This window comes from Hesperophylax consimilis, chromosome 3 (assembly GCF_061612785.1).
Source record: "Hesperophylax consimilis isolate HC1 chromosome 3, BYU_Hcon_1.0, whole genome shotgun sequence".
Classification (NCBI taxonomy): Eukaryota; Metazoa; Arthropoda; class Insecta; order Trichoptera; family Limnephilidae; genus Hesperophylax; species Hesperophylax consimilis.
In genome coordinates, this window is record NC_142838.1 from 13,296,673 (window position 1) to 13,320,251 (window position 23,579).

Genomic DNA, 23,579 nt, shown 5'->3' on the forward strand with positions numbered 1-23,579 from the left:
TACATAATATCATCACCATCAAAAATACAAAATTTTGTTGAATGTGCGTCCTGCGTAACTCTGGTTCAATGAACTCAAATTTGCTTTGAATATAAGTGTCATTTTAAAAATTGGAGCTCATTGTGTAAAGAATTCACATGAACCTGTCTATTTTATGTCATATTTTTAAAAGAAAATTATTTTAACTGTCATTTTTAAGATTGAAACTGATTTTTCGAGAATTCACACTATCCTGTGATTTTTGACGGGTCTGCGCTAGCACATAAAAATATTGAAAGCTGTAAAATTTTGCTTTTTGCATTCTGTGACCCTGATTAAATGTAGTCACTTCCTCTCCCGTTCTTTCTTTAGCATTGCGGCGATTGTGGATCCATTTCTTGAGATTTTTAGTATTTTTTATGGCGATAGCTTTTTTTAGGGTTCACATATTTTCCAGGTGTAAAATGAAACACTTAACTTGAATACTTTGGCTATAATATGTATTATGAGCAATGGTAAACATAAACAATGTAGATATCTACTACAAATATTTTAAAGTATATTGTGTAGGTGCATTATTTGATTTGTTGTAATTTAGTTGATAATAAATATCAGCAGACAATTAACGAGAAGTGTGAAAATTGTAATCTTGTGATAAGTATGTAAGTTCATTAAGTTTTGTATCCCCCTCTCATTTTACGTATATATCCTTATTTGAATGTTCGAATGGTTCTGGTGTTCCAGAACATTCCACAACATTCGAGAACATTTTTCAACATTGTTCTGGAATGTTCCACAATGATCTGGGATGTTTCTGAACTTTCCAGACTATTCCCGAATATTCTGGAATATCACCGGTATCCTTTTTGAATATTTTGTTTGTTCACCAATATACAGGGTGTCCGGAAACTCGTAGTACAAGCGGGAAACTGGTGAATCTACATCACATTTGGAGTCGATTTTGTAGTATATTTTTTTTTTATTTGAGCTTTCGTTATCGAGTAAATCGAGTTTGAAGTTGTTTTTTTTTTTTTTTTTTTTAATCAAATTCTTATAAATTATTACTGAAGATCAAAGTACCCAACTAATTAAAACTATTTGAAAGTAAAACAAATGAAGAAACTCGGATTTGAAGCATTATTTTGAAATCACCCTTCATTTAACCCGGTGTAATCATAAAATATTTCTGCTCTGCAGGGTTAAAACATCTGTTATTCAACCCTAAACACCAGAAAAAACTTTAACCCTAAAATAGCCGAAAAATATTTTTTTTTGGTTTTTTTTTTTTTGAAAATGCTCAAATCAAAAAACTTTATGTTTTTTTGGGTTCCCCATGTGGTGTAGATTCTCCAGTTTCCCGCTTGTACTACGAGTTTCCGGACACCGTGTATGTATATACAGGGTGTCCGGAAACTCGTAGTACAAGCGGGAAACTGGTGAATCTACATCACATTTGGAGTCGATTTTGTAGGATATATTTTTTTATTTGAGCTTTCATTATCGAGTAAATCGAGTTTGAAGTTGATTTTTTTTTTTTTTTTTTTTTTTTTTTTAAATCAAATTCTTATAAATTATTACTGAAGATCAAAGTACCCAACTAATTAAAACTATTTGAAAGTAAAACAAATGAAGAAACTCGGATTTGAAGCATTATTTTGAAATCACCCTACATTTAACCCGGTGTAATCATAAAATATTTCTGCTCTGCAGGGTTAAAACATCTGTTATTCAACCCTTAACACCAGAAAAAACCATAACCCTAAAATATCCGAAAAATTTTTTTTTTTGGTTTTTTTTTGGTTTTTTTTTAAAAATGCTCAAATCAAAAAACTTTATGTTTTTTTGGGTTCCCCATGTGGTGTAGATTCTCCAGTTTCCCGCTTGTACTACGAGTTTCCGGACACCGTGTATATATAACTACATACGTATATTTAAGTGATGTGATATAACTACTTTCCATACAGACATGTAATTCATTTCCAAAGAAAGTACTTTCAAAACAAAACTTTTGCCCTTATCAAATTTTGACCCAAGACTGTAGATGACATATTATACATTATCTGTAGACTTGTACAAGTATAATAATGGATTAAGTAATTAAAACACTATGTAAATTTACGGCGTTGGTATTTTGCCAATACTTATTAGTTTTTTTTTCTATAGATAAAACACATTACTTTTCTTCTTTTTTTAAACATTTGTTTTATAATACAAATCAGTATATTATATTATTATTTTCTATTTACCTGACGATTAAATTATTTAACTGTTTTCAGTCTTGCTGGGTTTGCAACAAACATGAATGATTAAATGCATATATGAATGTACGTACAATGTACATACTTACTTTATACTTAAAAACTTTTCTTTATTTACAATATTATTTTAATTGGATTTTATGTTAATCTTAGTATTAGCGTTTGATTATTATCTTTTTTGTATTTAGTAATACTATTATCCATGTATTATGTTACACTTACATACATAAACTGTCAATTTACTCTAAAGCCCGATAGGGCGTTAATGAATAATAAATAAATAATATTTTCAAGTTAAATAAATGTTTTTTTTCTTCTTATTATTGTTCCGTTGTTGTGATGCCACTGCAACAGGTGGTAGAACTTTATGAAAGGCTTGACTCTCCATTGTGGTCTGCCGTTCATGAAATGTCTGTTCTTGCTGATTGTTGATCTTCTATGGTCATCTCTTTTTTCTGGGTACTGTTCTGCCAGGTTCCTTTAGAGCTCGCCCTGTTGAAATATTGGAAGATAAAAATATTGCATCAGAACATAATATTAAATTATTTTAAGGGACCTGTATTACTGTCTTTTGAAAATAAAAGGATAGTTTATTCATGTTTGCAAATTTTGTAATCTGATAAATGAATTACCTAAGGTCTAACTAACTAACTAACCGACATATCATCACACCGTTTCACCGCAAGGGTAGGCAGAGAAGACGGACCTAATTAACTAAGATCAGCTGGGGTAAAGACGTCCTATTAGGCAATTGGATATATTCTAATAGGAGGAAGATTGAACTTTTTATCGACTGTTATTAAGTTAAATTTGTAGAAATCCATTTTAATTTAAAGTTTTTCTTTCATATATTAAATAATATTGTTATTTATGATTTAAGATTTTCACGGCCAAAAGTATTTTTGTTATTTGTTTTCGTGTTGCGACACGGCATAATACCCCAAAAACAAATAACAAAAATATTGTTATTCAATTTTATTAAAAAAAAGTTACTTGCAAGTTCTGCAGGGTAATTATTATAGATAGCTGTTGCTTTCTGAAGGCACTATACACCAGAGTGGAAGATACTCTCAGTATCGCCCTGGTGTAAGACCACCATTCAGAATTGAAACGTTGCTTGAAATGGCTTTAGCCGTGTTTGGTGACCAGATCTGAATAGCCAGGTACTTCCCCACCTTCCTCTTCCCCATCTCCCTCCCCTCCCCAATACCCTCAGCCTCACAACATACCCCAATTGGGGATGCCATAGTCTCACTGGCTCCAGACGGGAGCAGTTGGGACTCTTGTGCGGTATTACTGTAAAAAAAAAAAAAAAAAAACTATCAAAATGTAATTTTTGGTCATTTAACTGTAAATTTTTACTAATATTTTTTTAGGTTGAACTGACACAATTCCCGATAGGACGCTTTAACCCCAATTGGTATTAGCAAAATTGTTTAGATTCATATCTATATAAATAACATAATTTGTTTATTCTAAATTTTAAATCTATGAAAGTTCTTTACCGATTGTTTTAAATATTATTTATTTATTTATTAACTGACTTACGTCCAATATATTACAAAGCGACACGAGATTTGGGACAATGTACATGCAAAAGGATGGTACTCGTATATAAAAGCAGAGACAAACAGGGAAAACATAAGAAAATAGAAATGAAATAGAATATATAACGATATAATACAATTTTGACACAACTTTGCATTCGAATACACATGTGTTATTATATAACTATATTGTTAGCAGCGAATTCAAATACTGCCGCCACAGTGTTTAGTTCACCAATTGGCCGGCAGAGGCGCTGCTGGTTGATGGCGGGAGCGACTCCACCGCCACCTAGCGGACACCCGCGGGACGAGCATTGCAAGCGGCTGAGACTTGGAACTGCGCTGCGCAATGCGCGATATAACCTTACTGAATATTGGATGTTATTATTGTAATAGACCGTGAAGACAATATAATATTTCATCATAACCATTTACTTAGCGTTTTATTATTGCTAACATCAGAAGTGGGATTCGGAAAAGCATTGGCTTTTAGTTAATTCGCCTGACTTGAAATATCGTGTTGTGAAAACAATGCAGCGTGCGCCATTGCGGCATTCACGAGTTTTGTTTACCTTTGGTACTGATACCGGTGACTATTACTTTCGTTTTAGTGATAATCTGCGTATCAGCGTGAAATATTTGGACTACTGTTGTGAATTTACGTAAAAATGCCGCGTAATTACAGTGATGAGTGATGACAGTTTGTGAGGGCGGAGGAACGCTTTACTCATAGCTTATGTTACCGCCGAAATTTCATTGGAGATTTCATTTTTATATGGTGCGTGAAAATTCATTTGTGATTCAATGGATTCTCCAAGAAGACCTTTCCCTTTCGTATTTGTTTCGTGAGCCGAACTTCACGATGATCGAAGAAATTGTCAACCGAGCTGTCAAAACGAAGTCGCTATCTTTTTGTGCTGGGCGCATAACCTGAAATCTAGAACAGGAGAAGAACTGTAGAAGCCCTCCTGAGGGCAAACATATAGCACATGGATATTATTCTCGAGGGCGGTTGGTGAAATGTTCGAAACCTCAAAATGTTTCGAAATTCAGTTGATAAAAGTTGACGCGGCGGTAACGAAACTTGATCCTGGTACCTGATCTAGCTGCTAAAAAGGAGACCAATTCGGTGACTTGCCTGTTATGGATACACTGGTCACAAGCGGAATGAATGAAAAGTGCCGATCAATGTTAAAGGAAATATGTTTCCGAAAATTAAAGCCCGTTAATATGTGTGGCGACAAAGAGTTTTACATCATGTCGACTGTCAAGTCGAAATCCTGTATTATGGTTTGAAGATGTTCAAACTGGTTTGAAATGGTTGGGAGATAATCGAAACCATTCGATGCTGTTTGGAATGATTCGGAGATAATCGAAATGATTCGAAGATATTCGAAATGATTCACACCCAGAAATGCCAGGTGTGGCATCCTTTGGATTCTTCACGATGAGAGTGGACATCGAGATGTTTATCAAACACTGGCTACTGTCCGGGACAAATACTGGTTTCCGTGGATGAGGAATGTTATCACAAAATATGTGAAAACTTTTAAATGTTTGGTTGAGAAAAGTGATACGGGTCAAAAGCCCGGGATATTGAAAAAAATGGAGATATCTTTTGCCGATGTGTTGAGCATGTAGCAAGATCAATTTATTGTGACCCTCCGTGAAGAGACTGGATGGAACACAGCGTGTTATTGCTCTTCGGGGTGGCTTCACATAGTACAGCCCATTAGAGGCGGTGGCAGAAACAAATATGAAAAGTGTCGTCAAGGCACTTTCGGCGATGGCGTGCCATGGGAGCTTTTGACAAGTATCAAAGGCGGCAGATGAAACGGTTCAACTCGAACCGATTCATTATTTCAAGACTTTAGGGTCATACGTGCAACGGCACGGAAGCTTTTGATGAGTATCAAATGCGGCAGGTGAAACGGTTCAACTCGAACCGATTCATAATTTCATGATCTTATGGTCATTCGTGCTGTGGCACGGGAGCTTTTGACGAGTATCAAAAGCGGCAGGTGAAACGGTTCAACTCAAACCGATTCATAATTTCATGACCTTAGGGTCATGCGTGCTAAAGCACGGTGTGGATAAATAATCTCACGTAGGCTGGTGAGAGGCAGAACCTTACGGTTGTACGTGCTGAAGCACGGTGTGGATAAATAATCTCACGTAGGCTGGTGAGAGGCAGAACCTTATGGTTGTACGTGTTGAAGCACGGTGTGGATAAACAATCTCACGCAGGCTGGTGAGAGGCAGGACTTTAAGGTCATACGTGCGGAAGCACGGAAGCTTTTTGATGAAGATCAAAGGCGGCAGATGAAACGTTTCAACTCGAAACGATTCATTAAACCTTCATATCGCGTTGGCGATACGGTTTTAATCCGGATTTCCAAGGGAAATCCTGGGTACAAAAAAAAAATGTTGAAAGATCGGTTTCGGAGCTTGCCTTATAAAGTGGATGAAGTCTTGCCGAACGATCGCTTTGACGTGTTGGGTACCAGACCCAACGGCAGCACTCACAGAGTGACGGTCACATATGAGAATATGAGGAATTGGCCGGCTGAACAAATTTCGGAGTAACGGTCAGGAAGGGCGAACAGTAAAATTTTTTCGTCAATACCGTCGTGGAGCTGAACAAGTTTCAATCAGTCTAATTATTATTTTATTTTTATTTCAGCAACTGCTTTGAGGTCAAAGCAGTGGTCAGTATGGCCGTGTTAGCAGCGAATTCAAATACTGCCGCCACAGTGTTTAGTTCACCAATTGGCCGGCAGAGGCGCTGCTGGTTGATGGCGGGAGCGACTCCACCGCCACCTAGCGGACACCCGCGGGACGAGCATTGCAAGCGGCTGAGACTTGGAACTGCGCTGCGCAATGCGCGATATAACCTTACTGAATATTGGATGTTATTATTGTAATAGACCGTGAAGACAATATAATATTTCATCATAACCATTTACTTAGCGTTTTATTATTGCTAACAATATATATATTTACTTGTGGCAGGTAAAAACATGCTTTTTGAAAACAGCGCCATCTGTTGGACAAATATGCTTTTTAAAATAAAAAACCCCATATGTTGGACGTAAAAATAACACAAGCTATTGTTTCTCTATCTGCACAGATAGACTGAACCAAAGCAACGTGGCGGGGTACAGCTAATTATTTAATAAATTTTAAATATTAAATTATGTACAGTAGAATTTTTTTTTTTTTTTTTAACTTTATTTATTCTCATTTCTTTAAAAATAATACATAATAACAAATAGTATATAATAACATAATATATAATAACAAATAGTATAAACAAGAAATGAAAATCCACTAAGGCACTGCCTGAGTGTGGGTAATGTAAAAACGATTACTATATTTCCAAGTACTTATTAAGTATATAATACAAAAGTAGAAAAGATATTTTTTTGTTTTTAGTTAATATAAAAAGTAAAGAGAAAACATAATGTACTACAGTTTAGAAAGTTACAGCAAGTGAGTTGTAGAAAGGATAGATAAATTTATAGAAAAACGGTTTCAATATCTGCGTCATTCAGCCATAATTTTACCTCTATAACATATTTTATCATTTTATTTATCACTTGAGTTTGTAGTGGTAGAAGGTTAAATGTACGAGGACCAATGAAATTGCTCTGTGTCTGCATTAATTTAGTATTGGTTTGGGGGGTGTAAAATATATTATTTGTTCTTTTGCTTATTCTGTTTTCATTTATTTTTGTTTTTAAATAAATATTTCATTGTAATATTCTTTGTATAATAAGTTGGTCGAAAATTTTTTATTTTATTTGTTATATATGACTTTAATTATGTGTTTTTGAATTACTTGTAAAGGCTTAATAAATGTATCAGGTGCACTACCCCATCCTATTATGCCATAAGTAATTTCAGATTGCACCAGGGAAAAGTGGATCTTTTTCAATTTTTCAGTGTTTAGAATTTCCTTAAGTCTATAAAATTATGAATTATAATATATAATATAGAAAGATTATGAATTATAATACATACATTACCATAGTAATACATACTAATAATAATGAGCTCAGCGGTGTCTTTGAAATCATTCCATAAACTGAATAGGCTGCTTTTCTTTTAGTTAGTAGGAATATATTGGTAAGTGTTATTTTTTGTGAATAGTTATATACAATTTAGATAAAGATGTAAAAAAACAAAAATAAATTTAAATAAAGTTTGTAGGACTGGTTTGGAAAAAATCCAAGAAATATAAAACAAGATGCAACTTTTGTGAGCTAAGCAGCCTGCAAATGTTTTAAAAATAGGTAAATAATTATTCACTGTAGTAGACCAAAGCCATTGAAGAGAAATTGCAGGGAATATAGCATTTACGTACAATAGTTTTAGTGGAATACCAATCTTCAATCTATTCTGATTTACATTACTTATATTAATTAGTATTTATGGGTTATTTTATTTTATGACATAAAAAATTCAAACCCAAATTTTTTCACTATTTGTACTATTTTTAAATGTCTTTTAAAACTTAAAACAATATATTAAAAATGAACCTTCCTACCCAGGAACTGGAGTCGACATTTATTTCGTATACTAACAGCTGTAATGTCATCTGACAAAAGTTGATAGAATGCATTGTCATCGACAATGAGTTTATCTGCCGAGTGTCATCTCGATTGGGTGTCGGGAAGTGGGTTCATTTCCACCTCCAAGATTTTCATTAATTTATTACCGAAAATAAAAGTGAAATCAAATAGATTTACATATATAAAAAGAATCGTAACGTTTTTACATTACTGCTTATTTAATCAATAATACTACTGGTTAAGAATCAGTATATGTATTATTATTTTTTTTTTTTTATAGTTAATACCTCACAAGAGTCCCAACTGCTCCCGTCTGGAGCCAGTGAGACTATGGCATCCCCAATTGGGGGATGTTGTGAGGCTGAAGGTAAGTGGGGAAGGGAAAGAGGAAGGTGGGGAAGTACCTGGCTATTCAGATCTAGTCACTAAACACGGCTTAAGCCATTTGGAGCAACGTTTCAATTCTGAATGGTGGTCTTACACCAGGGCGATACTGGTAGTATCTTCCACTCTGGAACGTGCCGCAAATATACTATATATTATTTTAATTAATTAATTGTGAAATAACACAAATCAATCAAATAAAATTTATTTGCGCACGCCGGGTTCGAACCCGCGACCTTCGGAATGGCAGTCCAATGCGTTACCACTGGACTATGCCGGCCGTCAATTAGAACAAGCCATACAATATAATACTGACACTGTGTATGGGTAACACGGGTAATAAAATTTATTTAAAATAATGTTTCATATTATAAAGTGTTATATTGAAAATAATGTTTCATATTATAAAGTGTTATATTGAAAATAATGTTTCATATTATAAAGTGTTATATTGAAAATAATGTTTCATATTATGAAGTGTTATATTGAAAATAATATTTCATATTATAAAGAGTTATATTGAAAATAATGTTTCATATTATAAAGTGTTATATTGAAAATAATGTTTCATATTATAAAGTGTTATATTGAAAATAATGTTTCATATTATGAAGTGTTATATTGTAAATAATATTTCATATTATAAAGAGTTATATTGAAAATAATGTTTCATATTATAAAGTGTTATATTGAAAATAATGTTTCAATTATAAAGTGTTATTATTTTGAGGAATGAAATAAGAAAGTCTATACTATAATTTTTTATTGTTTTTGTAAATTTGTATGTTTCTGCCCCTTAATTTTGGAAGACCTGTAATAATTTCAAATAAATTACATATTATAATATTTTTTACGGTAGGTTAGTACATAAAAGACAATATTTCAATAATAGTTTTTTTTATAAAATAAAATGTTGACAAATTAAATACACAAAGTACAAAGATACTTGCGTTACAAAATATGCACAGATACAATGAAGAGTTATCTATCTTTCTCATGGATGCTAGTTATCTTTAAAAACAGCTACTTCCCTGAATCAATTCAAATCTCAGGTATTATTCGCACAAATAAGTAAATCTTTTATCTTTACATTTATTATTATAGTATATTTTCCAAACGTTCTTCTATAAACATGTCATGTGCATATAACATTGTTCATAGAATAATTTGTTTATGGCAGTTATGTAAGTCAATTACAAAACCGCAGTATGTGTACTTGCACATAAGAATGTATTATTGTAATATTATGAAAAAGTTGATTGAATTTTTAAGGGTAAACTTAAAATTATTCATAAACTGCACATTCACAGATGGAACTAATTTAATTATTATGTAAAAAATATGCAAGTCACACTTTAAAATATTACGAAAAATTGGTTGTTTGTGCCCTTAAATACGGAATATGAATAAATAGTTTTGTCTGCAAAAATACTCAATTCTTTCAAAAAAAAGCATACCACTGTATTAGTGATTCAATCCAATATTGTATTTGTATGCCTTTCTTAAAAGAATTGGGTTTATATATTGACAAAACTATTTTTTCATATTCATATTGAGTTTGTACAGGAGCAAACCCATAATTCATCTTAGTATTTCAAAGCATAACTTGCAAAAGTGTATTTTCATAAAATAATTAAATTAACAAAATCTAACACGTAGATTATAACGTATATTACATTTACCCTTAAGTAACTGCAGTCACTAATAATTCAAAGTATCGTAGATCAAAGTTCTTAGCTTTAGCTTTCTGAAAATGATAGACCAAACTTCATTGTACTTATTTTTTGTTATTGAAGGTTGGGAAAAAATATTAGTTTTAATTATGGTATAAATTTATTGTTAATAGGTTATTGTAGGTTTTCTAATAGTATTGTTAACAGTGTTTATCTATAAATTTTCAATACAACTTATTATCTCCAGAACATTGCAAACATTACGGAGACAATAATAGTACTCACATGGAAGTTTATTGATTCTGCACCAGATAATATGGAGCGTTCTTTTATCATGTTTTTAAAGAATTGTGCAGATTTCTTTGCTGTTCTGGGTAGTGTGGGATCTGTAATGTCTACAGCATACAGTCCAAAGCGTTCACTATAAAAAAGAGAAAACATAATAATTACCTCAAACTATCTAACATCTGTTTGGATATTACGATAAAAACTCTCAAACAGTGAGCTCTGATGTTATTTTTAATAATAATAATAAATTTATTTCACATAAAAATCATACAATAAAACATGCGGAAACTTTGACTAGCCAACTAGGAATGGATCCTGTTTTAGGCCAGTCAAATTGACAAGTTTAGTTCATATTATAATATAAAACAAAACCGGTAAAGTAAATAACATCCAGATAGTAGTAATAAAAAGACAGATCACCACAGGAGTAGTAAGATAGAAAAAATGGGAAGGGTAGTTTATAAGTTTATAATATAGTTGGGTGATTAGAAAATAATCGATAGCATTGATAAATAAAGTACAGATTAATACAGAATTGACAATTGTGTTCAGAGGTGATAAATATGTGTTTTTGTACTTTAAAAAAATATGTATCAGTGTTTTGACAATAATGTAGATATATATTTTTTATGATGAGATTATCTATTGATCAACATATCTTCACTTTTTACCCTCCCTAAATCAAGGAGCCAGTCGTTGACCAATTTGCGCAAAACATTTGTACTTTTCGTTTTCCAAGCATTAGGAATGATATTAAATAATTTAGGTCCTAAGTACGAGAATTATAATACATTTTAGTTGCTATATCTGCTAGGAATTCTAATATTTAAATATTTTTAGTCCGAAACATTATTTCCATAATGAGCATTTAACCAAAAAATAAGCCGTAATACCACGGTTTTTCTGTATTTATCGATTAATAAGAAAAATGAGAATTGAAACTCGGGCAAAGCGGGGTAGTTATCACTAGTGCTAACATGAAACATTGGGACAATGTTTTTGTTTTCCTTGGTCGATGGAAAACAAAAAACGTTGTGGCCCTGACCAATTGTTTTTGTTTTCATCCTGATGTATTGAAAACATTTGGTCTCTGAAGACCTGACGTATTTTTAAATACTTACGAAAATCCGGCTCTCCATTCAAAGTTATCCATTAGAGTCCACGCCACATATCCTGTGATGTTCACTTTATCATCGTACACTGCTATCAGTAATTCAGCCAAATAATCCTGTAAATAAATGAATGATAAATGGAAAACCCTGAGCTAGTTGTGTTAAGTGAAAAGGTTTGCACAAAGAATCTAAGTACCTAACTTTAAAATAGGGTAAATAACTACTAATATTTTGTTGTACGTGACTTACTTGGAAATACTTAATTCTGGCATCATCAACTAAACCTCCCTTATCTGACACACCGTTCTCTGTGATCATTATCTCTGGGTGGTCATATTCCTTATCGGCCCATCGCAGCATATCACCGAAGCCCTTGGGATATACCTGAAAAAAGTTCAAAGTTTAATATTTACCTTTTAACTTCCATTATCTTCAAAATAATAACACAAAACAAATTACTGAAACTTGTAGATTGTTGGTGACTGTAGTATGATTATTAAGACAGAATGTTCGTTAATCGTTTTTATTGAAGCTAATTTTCCTTTTCAATGGCACGGACATTGCTTCTCATGTTATGATACATCTTTACACATTCATGTACGAGTATATTACTATTGACTGTGATTATGATTAAACGAAACATACGTTATAATCTTCGCGTTCATAGGTGGCGTTAATTTAATTATTTTATTTCAATACCCTTTTTGAGTTATTTGTTTGCGCCGTACATAAGCAATATGAATATGAATAAATAGTTTTGTCCGTATAAAAACTCAATTCTTTCAAGAGAGGCATACAAATACAATATTGGATTGAAAGAATTGAATTTCTGTTCGGACAAAAGTATTTATTCTGATTCATATAGCGTATGTATGAGCGCAAACAAATAATTTGTCTTAATATTTTAAAGCACATCTGGCAAAAAATTGTTTAAAAAAAAATTAATTTCACCTATGAACGCATACCTACATTGATAATGATGTACGTTGCTTTTAACGTTAGGGTTAAATCTCCAAAACACCTACCCTCAGCCATTCCGAAGCAGAAGATTCGCCAATATCAAGAGTAACAGTGGCTCCAATGTCTTTAAGCCATGATGGTTCTTGTGCAGTTTCGTCTACCCCAGCGGTGATTAGATGTGTGGTGTAGTGATTAATGCCCAAGATGTCAGCTGTTCCTTTGATGCGAGCAATTGTGTCTGCGGACATATCGGGAAGACGAGATCGACGCAAACCTTCCAAAACGCTATTGGCTTTCACTCTATCTATCATCTCTTTCGGGTACCCCCCGTCCTTTGAATAAATGGGATGTCCAAACCATCCAAACTGCAATAAGAGTTTTTTTCAAGTTACGAGTATATCATTCAGAGTCATTAGACGCCTATAATTATTTATTTAGGTGAGATGTAAAATCTCTTTAGTCTATTACAATGGGTAGCACATTCTACCTGTTGTTTAGTATTGGAGGTTACAAGCCTTCTAATGAATTCTATTACAATGGGTAGCACATTCTACCTGTTGTTTAGTATTGGAGGTTACAAGCCTTCTAATGAATTCTATTACAATGGGTAGCACATTCTACCTGTTGTTTAGTATTGGAGGTTACAAGCCTTCTAATGAATTCTATTACAATGGGAAGCACATTCTACCTGTTGTCTAGTTTTGGAGGTTACAAGCTTTCTAATGAATTGGGCTATTATTTATAACAATATAAGGATGTACCTTGAACTGATTAGCGACTACTGCCAAATCAACATCGTCTTGGTTTTCAGGATTCTTAGGAGCATACCAGATGGAGTTGATGCTGATCATTATTCTTCCTTCTTGTTTTGGACGGAATGTCTTATCGTAAAGGTGGTAAGACTCGGCGTGGGCTTTCAGCAATGTATCACCGCAGAGGTAGTTTCCTATTCCGTGACTGGATATAGCTGGGGCCTTCTTCTGATCTCCGTATCCATCTTCGCAAATCTCATAGGGTTCATTGAAAGTGATCCATAGTTTAACTCTATCACCGAAACTTCTGAAGCACAAATCCGAATAGTCTGTGAAGTAGTCAACCATGTTAGGATTTGCCCAGCCACCGAGATCCATCAATGTTTGGGGCAAATCCCAATGGAATAATGTCACCTAAGAAATAGATAAATTTGTTATTTCAACTAGTGAATGCATCAGGTTCAAAAACCCTTGTGGAGCCAAGTACTTGCCTACTTAAATGTATAGAGTGATGCGATACAGACTAGCCTGATTAGAGAATCCAAATCAAAGAGTTGTGGCTGGAGTTTTTTACATTTCACATATAAACTAATAAAATTATATTTTTACAGTAAGCATCAACTTTTTTAAATACATTCATTATTCAGACTTTTACATTTTTAGTGCAGTTCCGTGACTCTGGTTTTCTCATACTTCTTCTTTTATTTGCATTTCTGGTTTCATAATTATTTGTATTTTTACTAAAAACTATTTCATTCTTAAAGTAATAGGACATTTGGTTATTCATAATTTTATGATTAAAATTGGTTGCCATATCGAGCTCTATGTCCCGACGAGACACCAGCAAATTATGGCAACCCTAGAAAATGACCACATGAAAATGAAATAATATATTGCTGATGGTTTAGAATTCATTAATAGGTGAATTAATTGAATCACAAGGTTTGTAAAAACTTTTTTCGTCTTACCATCGGTTGGATGTTCTTTTCCAGCAGCAAGTCGATCAAACTGTTGTAGTACTTGATTCCCTCGGTGTTGATGAAGTCAATCCTTCCAGTGGGTAAGATTCTGGCCCAGGACAGAGATAGTCGGTAAACTTGCACCCCGAGGTTTGAGAGCTCTTCCACATCCTCTTTGTATCGGTTATACGAATCTACTGCGATGTCGCCGTTAGTTCCGTCTGCGATAAGTTCTGGTCTTGAGTGGGATAGCCTGTCCCACACATTTTCAGATTTTCCTGTATGAAAAATAAAATTAAATTGAGATCCAAATACAGGCACTTTCTTTGTTTCTATCCCTGAATGGGTGAGAAAAAACACGGTAAATATTTAGCAAACCGCTGCACACAAATTATAGAAATTACATTTCGTTTCGACTTAATTACTACAAGAAACGACTTTTTACGTCGGGAGATGTAAAGATGAAGTAAAATGAAGAGATGAAGTAAAATTGCATTTTTATTCAAAGTTCAAAATTCCCACATAAAAAAACGATTCCTTTGCCACCATTTTGGTGTATGGATTTGGCGTCAGTGGTTTATTTATGGATTTGCCGTTTGAGAATGTTTCGTTTCAACCTAAACACGTACAAATAACTCAATTAACCCAATATCCCAAGATCCCAATAACCTATTTTATGCAAGTAATAGTTGTTTCTTGTAATAATTAAGTTGAAACGAAGTGTAATTTCCGTAATCTGTGCCTATTAAAATGGTCATGAACCTAAAAAGCCTTTTTATAATGCATTTTAGCTCTAAGCTTTTCGCAATTTACTGGCATGATCTATAAAAATCCAAAATTAAAAATGTATTGCAAATAAATTAAGCAAAATAAGCGCTATTATTACGCTACCTTGACACAGATTATTACAATCAGGGCCTGTCAGGGCCCTATTATTTTAAGGACGAAGTGTTTCTACAAATTCATTCGAATAACTTACCAAGTTGAAAACGTTATTTTTTATTACATACCCAGTAATTCATTCAAATTTATAGATTTATGGTGTTAGAATTTTATAGAGTATTGACATGATTATATTTATAAAAATAGAAATGGGACCTTTAGTGCCTAAATGTTTTTTTTAATATTTATTATTCTTTATTTTGGCTTTCACCCATTAGGGGTGATCTTGTTGGCCATACACAATTAACATTTTTTATTTTTAACAAATTACAGAATATAATTGATTACACATCATAAACATAACATAACGTAACATAAATAAACCTAACATAACATAACATAAACATAACATAACATACTTAACATAAACGGTACAGAGCTGGTAACAGTAGGTTATAACAAAATTATAAAAATAGGAACCTGTGTAGAATATAAGTGGGCGTTTTCCGTTAATCAACCAAAGATTTTTCAACAGAACTTTGAAATTGGCAATCTTATAAACAAACACAGCATATGGGAGTAAATAAATGAGATCATAAAACATAAAGATAAACATAACACAAACATACCATGAACATAACATAAACATATCATAACATGAACATAACCTATCATAACATGAACATAACATATCATAAACATAAACCTACCAGTGTTAACAAACCAGTTTAAAATGTTCACGGAATTAGAATTGTTGGAATTTCAGTACTGTGGCTAATACAATAATATTTGTAACTTTTTAGGTATAACACTGTTCATTCAGTAGAAAATGTTCAGACAACTGTATGATTTTCAGAACATAAAAAGAGAAAATGGTACTGACTTATACATTTTTGAATCTGTGAATCTAAAAATTGGTATATTTCGACTACACCCATCGTAGTATTTTCGACCTTCTTGAGCAGAAAATTAGTAGGCCTTTACAGATTTAGAAAATGAACTATGCAGTCTGGGGCGTCGCTGTTGTTTTGCGCTGTGCGAATAAAGAGCTTAGGCGCCGACTTCATTATTTTTAAAGATGGCGGTGGCTCAAGACATTGTCAACTTTCAGCAGCATGTTTGAATATTTTCTAATAAAAATATAGTTTTTTTCTAACCTGATACATTCCAAGCGCCCTCGATTTGGTGAGCTGCAGTAGCCACCCCAAATATAAAGTCATCTGAGAAGTCTGTATATTTGTATTCGGCCCAACTTAAAAGGAAAAAAATAGAATCATCAATTCTTATGCAAAAGATCACGGAAACAATTAAATCAACAATCAGTAATCAGGTACGTAGATAAATCCGAGATTATGTAGATATGTCCCACACTAACAAAAGGGTTGAGTTATCGTTATCTAGATAATGGATTTTTCACTATCATTGTATAATTTTAATTGAAAATTAAAATAAGTATCGGTAAAGTGTTTTTTTTAATTCCTTTGTTAAGTGATTCATTTTTAAGTGATTTTAGCGATAGCATTAATGCTAGATTTTTATAAGGCACACTATTATATATTATATTAGCTCTAGTAATTATGCACGAAGATAATAAATATAATGTTTTTGGGTTTCAGACATCGCTTAGATTTCCGCGAAATGACATAGACCTAAAAACCCCGGACAAATAATTCGAGAACAATTATTTTAAAATGCCAAGACCTACTTAATTTTTTCCTTGTCTCATCAAATACCCTCAAAGAGTATAAGCCGTTATAACTCATTAACAACACAAACATAAAATAGTTTATTATGCACCACTTTGTATACAAATCAGTTCAAAATAGTCATACAAGATGGCTGCCAGGCAACTTCCCCTCACCCTAGATTTGGCTTCAATGCCATTCATACAAAATCGCACTTATGCTCTGTCCAGAGCGTCTTAGGTCCATGCCATGTCCATGCGTAATTTCGTATAGGTACATCCGCGAGCCGAATTGCGGAACACCTCAACAAAACGAAACAACCGCAAATGGCGCGAAACGCCGCTTGCAGTTGATTCGTTCCTTTCCCGTAATTCGTGGTATGGTTCGCGTTTCGGTTCGCAAATGTATATGTACCCTAATAAGCTGCGGTTTTAATTTTTTAGTTTACGGAAGGATTTCTAATACTCGTTTTACACGATACTTTTTCATCCAGTTTGTCTAATCGGGATGAAAATATGGACACGTTCCATTCAATTCATTCACGCGTTCCAAAATAAATGTATTCAAAATACACTTACAAAAATTTACGACAAAATTGCACTAAGTACTTCAGCTACACAAAGATATTTTTAATGAAAATAATACCTCACTGCTAAATAATAGCATACGGAATACTTCTGTTGGTGGAATAACTGTACCACCCGTACGAACCACAACAGCACAGAATCAATATGTATATAAAGGAATAAAATGATTTAATCCATTACCCGCTGATATGCGAACAGAAAAAAATACGACAAATATAAAAAAAAATTAAATCATATTTTTGTAGTACCACCATTTTAACTTCCTCTTAGACTTCACTGTTTTGTTATTCGTGATGGTTTATGTACATCCCATGTGTATTTGTTGTTTTAATTACGAGTATCTTTATAATCTTAAAAAATATTATGTCTAAATCTCTAATATGTTAAATTATTAAGTTACCTACTAATAAGTTGTTCTCTCCTAACCACAAGCGTCAGCTTTTATAGGAGAGTGTATAAAATATGGGTTAATATGTTATACATATTTTGTAAAAAAAATTGAATGTAAATAAAGAAATGAATTACCGATTTTCGTACAGTTTAAGATGGCGGACATTATTTGACATCCTCTATCTCTCATTGCTTCTGGTGAAAATGTTGCATGTTTATTTAGTTTTATATTTGAAATATTAATTAAAAGACTACAATATGTATCTATTACTGATTCTGAATGTGTATTACGGTTAGGTATTGTGAATTTCGCGTGTATGTTTGGTGATTTGACATTTTGTTTTGAGGAAATAATATACGAGAACTTTACATGCGTGCTGTTAACTCATAGAATAAAGAATATATTTTATTTTATTTACTTATTAACTTCATATCGTAGCATACTTTTTAATTCATTAATAGAGACGGTGCTTATTATACGAATATCGTACCGATCAAGAAACGGTGCAATTCAACCAAGGCATAGGAGGTACCTACACAAATCATCGATTGGATAATGTAATGACCAAGCACGTGACAAAACTCGCAAATGATAGTGACAGATGATTTCATGATTATGATCTATGGTTATGTTCAAGATGTTTTTGACGATTTAGTACCGTCTCAAAACATTAATTCTTTTCTAATGTCAACTATCTCTATGAAAATAATTATCGTGTAAGCGTAAATTTTTTGTATGGGTCCAGATATGGGGATCGGTATGAAAAAAGTATCGTGTAAAGCAGGTACTAGGCATCCAGAAAAAAAACTTTCAAATCGCATTTCCAAAGCATCAGATTTTTTTTTGAAAAAATATAATAACGCAAGAAATGAAAACATTTTTTTAAAAACATAAAAAGTTTTGTTTGGTCTTTTGACCAAGCACATGTATACTGTTCAAAATAGATTCAGATGTCGTCTGTTTTGTATACAAACAAAAAGCAATTCTCATTGTGCATTGATACAATCATTAAATCGCTTAGTTCTCCTTTTCAAATATAAAATTAAGGACGGGTTGTTTCGGAGAATCTGAACAATTCATCAAATTTCAACGTTCATTTTCAAGTTCTTTGAAAGATTTTTTCAAGTTCTGTTTTTGTTTTCAATTTTTTTAAGCAACTAACCTACAATGATATAAAAACAGAACTTGAATAAGTCTTTCACAGAACCCGAAAATGAACGTTGAAATTTGATGAATTGTTCAGATTCTCCGAAACAACCCGTCCTAATTCAATTTTATTTGAATTACTTCTTTATTATAACTTAAGGTTAAACCAGTTAAACCCATCAATGTAATATTCATTTAAGGGGAAGCTTAATGCTAAATTACTATTTTGATTAATCTTTGTAACGAATTGGTGTACATTATGAATACCAAAAATATGTTTTACATAAATTGAAGGTTGTCCTATCGCTTCGCTTGATTAGAATACAAATAAAAAAATAAATTACAAAAAATAAAAATGTAAACTACTAAAAAACATTTTTTCAATAGAAATGTATGAACGCGTAAAGGAAACAACTTAAAAAAATACAGTATTATAGCTAAGATTATCTGTGACAGTTTCATTTGATTTACTTTTTTGCTTTCTTATAAAATTATTTACAAAATAAATAAAAAACAGTTTTGTGCTTGAAATCGAACGTTTCTATACTCCGTTTGTCAAGCGATTTTAATGCCTATTACCTACGATATAAGGTATAGCAAGAATATACACATTTTTGGCTTGTAGCTTCCTCTTAAGAAGAAGATGATACTAATAAATATAAACGAAACATGAAACACAACAAGACACAGAAAAATAAAAAGGTAACTATCTCAAATGAGAATCAAACCCAGGATCTCTGTCTTTTCGGAACATGAGTCCGTTACCTCTATATTTGTATATGTCTTGTTCTGTTTCATGTTTCGTTTAGATTTATTAGTATTATATTTTTCTTCAATGATATAAAATTAATTCCGTATTAATTTCGTAAACACGTGACATCTCCAGGGGACCTATACAAATTAAAATTCAATAAATAAAATTTTCGAAAGTAAAATGTATACACAACATAAAAAGTCGTATCGCCCAAAAACTAAATTAAAAAAACTTGTAGTAGCGAAATGGGAATGCCTCACATTGATCTCGATAAAAATATGAAAAACTTTTGCTAAAACCGAATAATTCAATTGCTCTCACGTCAAAACAATTTTAAGGCAATGCCATAAGTAGTAATGCAAAATCATGTGTTTTTGGTTTGAAAATTTGGTCGCCTAGAAATGTTTCAGATGCTTTAATTAAATACTGCGAGTAGAAAACATCTTGGCCTTTGAAATAATCGAGTAGTTTTTAGATAAGTCTTTTTATAAGCCCAGAAAAAAAAATGTATAATGCCTATGAAAACGGCTTAATTTTTCAAAATTTCCTACTTACCAACCCATTTTCGGTTATGATTTTATTGTATAATGTGGCAAATTAAGTTATTTATAAAATGATAGAAAAACATTTAAATATTTATGCCTGAACATCCACAAAATAAAATAAAAGGCACTTTTTGGCCATGTTTTTTTCAATAAAAAAATTGATGAATAAATAAATCAAAACAGGCGGATGGTGTTAAGCGGGAAATTAAACCTTATCGCCGTCTACGTAAGGGGTGTTATTGATAGCGGCTCGATTTTTAAAATATTACACGACGTAGTGCATCGCCTTAAGTATTTTTGGCCTGTGCTTCCCATAAACAGACATACTTTAAAAAGTCTTGTAAATGGTACCTGCTTTAAAAAGTCTTGTAAATGGTACCTGCTTTAAATATTCAAGCGTTCGTATACCTATTTCAAAATGCATCTATTCAATCTACATACAAAATGTAATGAAGATATCAACATGAGAACTTTAAAACAAAACACGGCTCTTAGGCGGAGTTTGTAAACTTAGGTGTTTGTAGACGCGGACTTTAGAATTATAGAACGAGGACTCGGCAATAAAAACATAAACTGTCGTAAGTTATCTGATCAATATTCAAGGAGGCATCCTTTATCAATGGATAGTTAATTTTTTTAAACTTACCACTGCCCAAAGAAGGCTAATGCCAATACTAATAAAGGAGTCTGCATCGTCCCCTTTATCGAATACCACCAGAGAGAAATACCAACTGCAGACTGAAGGAGTTGAGTAGTCTGTTTTCTCGGGCGTGTGAGCCTTTTCTGAGGCCAACGTACCCCACTACATAGATTATATAGGTAGATACATATACACTTATACCCACATGCGTATAGGTTGATTGCCGACAGCCGCCTGAACAGCTGACCAGCTGTCACTGATAGCCAGTGGTGTCACTCGTTTTCCGTAACAACACAACGGGCTTCCAATAAAAAAATCTTATAAATCATAACGTAGTTACAAAAATCATTTGCTAGCATACGAAGACGTGAAATTAGGTTTCCAAAATCTTCTCATGATACGTAAACATTTGCGAACCGAACCGCGAACTGAACCACGAATTACGGAAAATGAACGAAGCAATCACAAGCGCCTTGTCGCGCCATTTGCGGTTGCTTCGTTAATTTCACGGAAGTTGAAATTCAGCACGGCATGCGGCAGTTCGGCTCGCGTATCTATACGTAGCATTACAAAGCGTAACTTAGTTACAAAAACCACTTGCTAGCATACGAAGATGTGTAATTAGGTTTACAACAAATGCCCACAAAGTATAGCCTATTTACAAAAACCATTTGCTAGCATATGAAATTAGAAAATGTTGTACTTTTTTTTTTAAGAAAGAAATATTCCCAGGTTACAAATATCCTGACAATATTTGAAAATCTCCTACTACCAACACAGTAAGCGGAACATGTTGCCTGTGTTGTGATAGAGGACTTAACCAGCCAACTCAGCCACTGACCGGACAAACTTCATAATATTTTTAAATTCTTTTCCAGCCTGATTTGTTATGGATGACGCTCAATGTTCGATGTTTTAATTTTCTCATCGGATCTAAATAACTATAACGATTTAAAATACCCTATAATATTAATAATACCTCCAACTTCTGACATTTCCCATACATTCATGATGGCATAATGTCTCCTAACGGGTTGTGCTGCAGTATTCTTTCATACATTTTATTCATAAACTGCTCGTTCGTAGATGGCGCTAATTGAATTATCTTAGAAAAAAATGTTAAGTAAAAGTTGTAAAAGTTATGCTGCAAAATATTTGTTTGTTTGCGCATGTGCGTACGGAATATGAATATGAACAAATAGTTTTACGTAAAAATTATATTGTATAGGTGATTCAATCCAATATTGTATTTGTAAAGAATTTAACAAAATTGTGTTACCTTTATGTATTTCACCAACTAACCTGTCCAATTACTGTCGACCTTTTATGGAATCCTGAAGAACGGCCTAGTATTTTTGGTGTTTGTAATTATTACGTCCGTAAACTTCACACACAGAATATAATTTGTTCCTAGGACATATTTATTATATTTTATTTATTAAAACATTAATTATATTACAAATAAGAAGGTTTGTAGAAAACGTATTTAACAAGGTTGGCTCATATAGGCACTTTTCTGAAAAAAAAACGCATCAGAAAGGAACGATCTGTTTCTCTTTTCACTAGGTATATACTATTATTTTTTGGTAAATCTAAGTTAATTTCCGGAATTTCGGAATGAGGCAATCTAAAGTACTCATAAACGGACCGGACCATAACCGAACCAGGCAACTACTCGATATGGACAGAAACTCACTGAGGGAACTGGTAGGACTATTAACGGGACACTGCCATCTCAGGAGACACATGCAACTGTTGGGAGTGGAAAACACCAACATCTGTAGGAAATGTGAAGAGGAGGAAGATACTCCAATTCACCTATGGTGCCAATGTCCCGCTCTGCTGGGAATAAGCAGGGCCGGTTTTAGTACTATCAGCGCCCTGGGCGAGATTTTTACGGCGCCCCCTAACTGCAATTCAATTCCATACGAAAAAAGGCAATGGGTATAATGGAATAACCGTTTATTAAAAAAAAACTATTTATTTAAAAAAACTTCACTTTTCTAGCCTTTCTATCGGCGAACTCTTTTATAAGGTTATCAAAATCGATATTTTCAGCAATTTCATTTTCGATTGACAAAGTTGCCAAGTTTGTCAATCTAGATTGTGATATTGTCGATCGCAGATAGGTTTTAATCAGCTTAAGCTTAGAAAAACTCCTCTCCCCACTAGCAACCGTTAGAGGTATAATCAATAATATACGCAATACTATCCACACATTTGGATACAGTTCTTGTAGGTTGCGATCTTTGATAAAATTTAAAACATAAGCAGGGGTAACCACATTCTGATTAGGCAAAAAAGATTTCAGGCTTACGAGTTCATCACACAACATACTCGTACAACCATCTATATCAGATTTAGAGTCTACAGTTAATTTCAATTGGAGATTACCACAGAGTTTGACAAGGTCGGGTTTTTCCGGAATCTGTTTTATATTTTACAAAAAAGACCAAGATTCCG

At 33.0% G+C, this 23,579-nt stretch overlaps 1 protein-coding gene across 2 annotated transcripts; it reads right to left on the minus strand.

Annotated features, from left to right (window-relative positions):
* Positions 1 to 139: 139 nt before the first annotated feature.
* On the minus strand, positions 140 to 21,247 carry LOC149424986 (myrosinase 1-like). Of its 2 annotated transcripts, none has more exons than XM_089648386.1 (9): positions 21,123 to 21,247; positions 16,526 to 16,620; positions 14,496 to 14,764; positions 13,537 to 13,941; positions 12,841 to 13,140; positions 12,065 to 12,199; positions 11,825 to 11,931; positions 10,701 to 10,836; positions 140 to 2,729 (listed from the first exon to the last, which is right to left on the minus strand). In XM_089648386.1, exons 1-9 carry the CDS (start codon positions 21,167 to 21,169, stop codon positions 2,718 to 2,720), a joined length of 1,506 nt encoding a protein of 501 aa, XP_089504512.1. In that variant the 5' UTR covers positions 21,170 to 21,247; the 3' UTR covers positions 140 to 2,717. The 2 variants fall into 2 exon arrangements, with proteins under 2 accessions (XP_089504512.1, XP_089504504.1); XM_089648378.1 differs by lacking the exon at positions 140 to 2,729 and adding an exon at positions 9,511 to 9,553.
* Between the last annotated feature and the right edge of the window lie 2,332 nt (positions 21,248 to 23,579).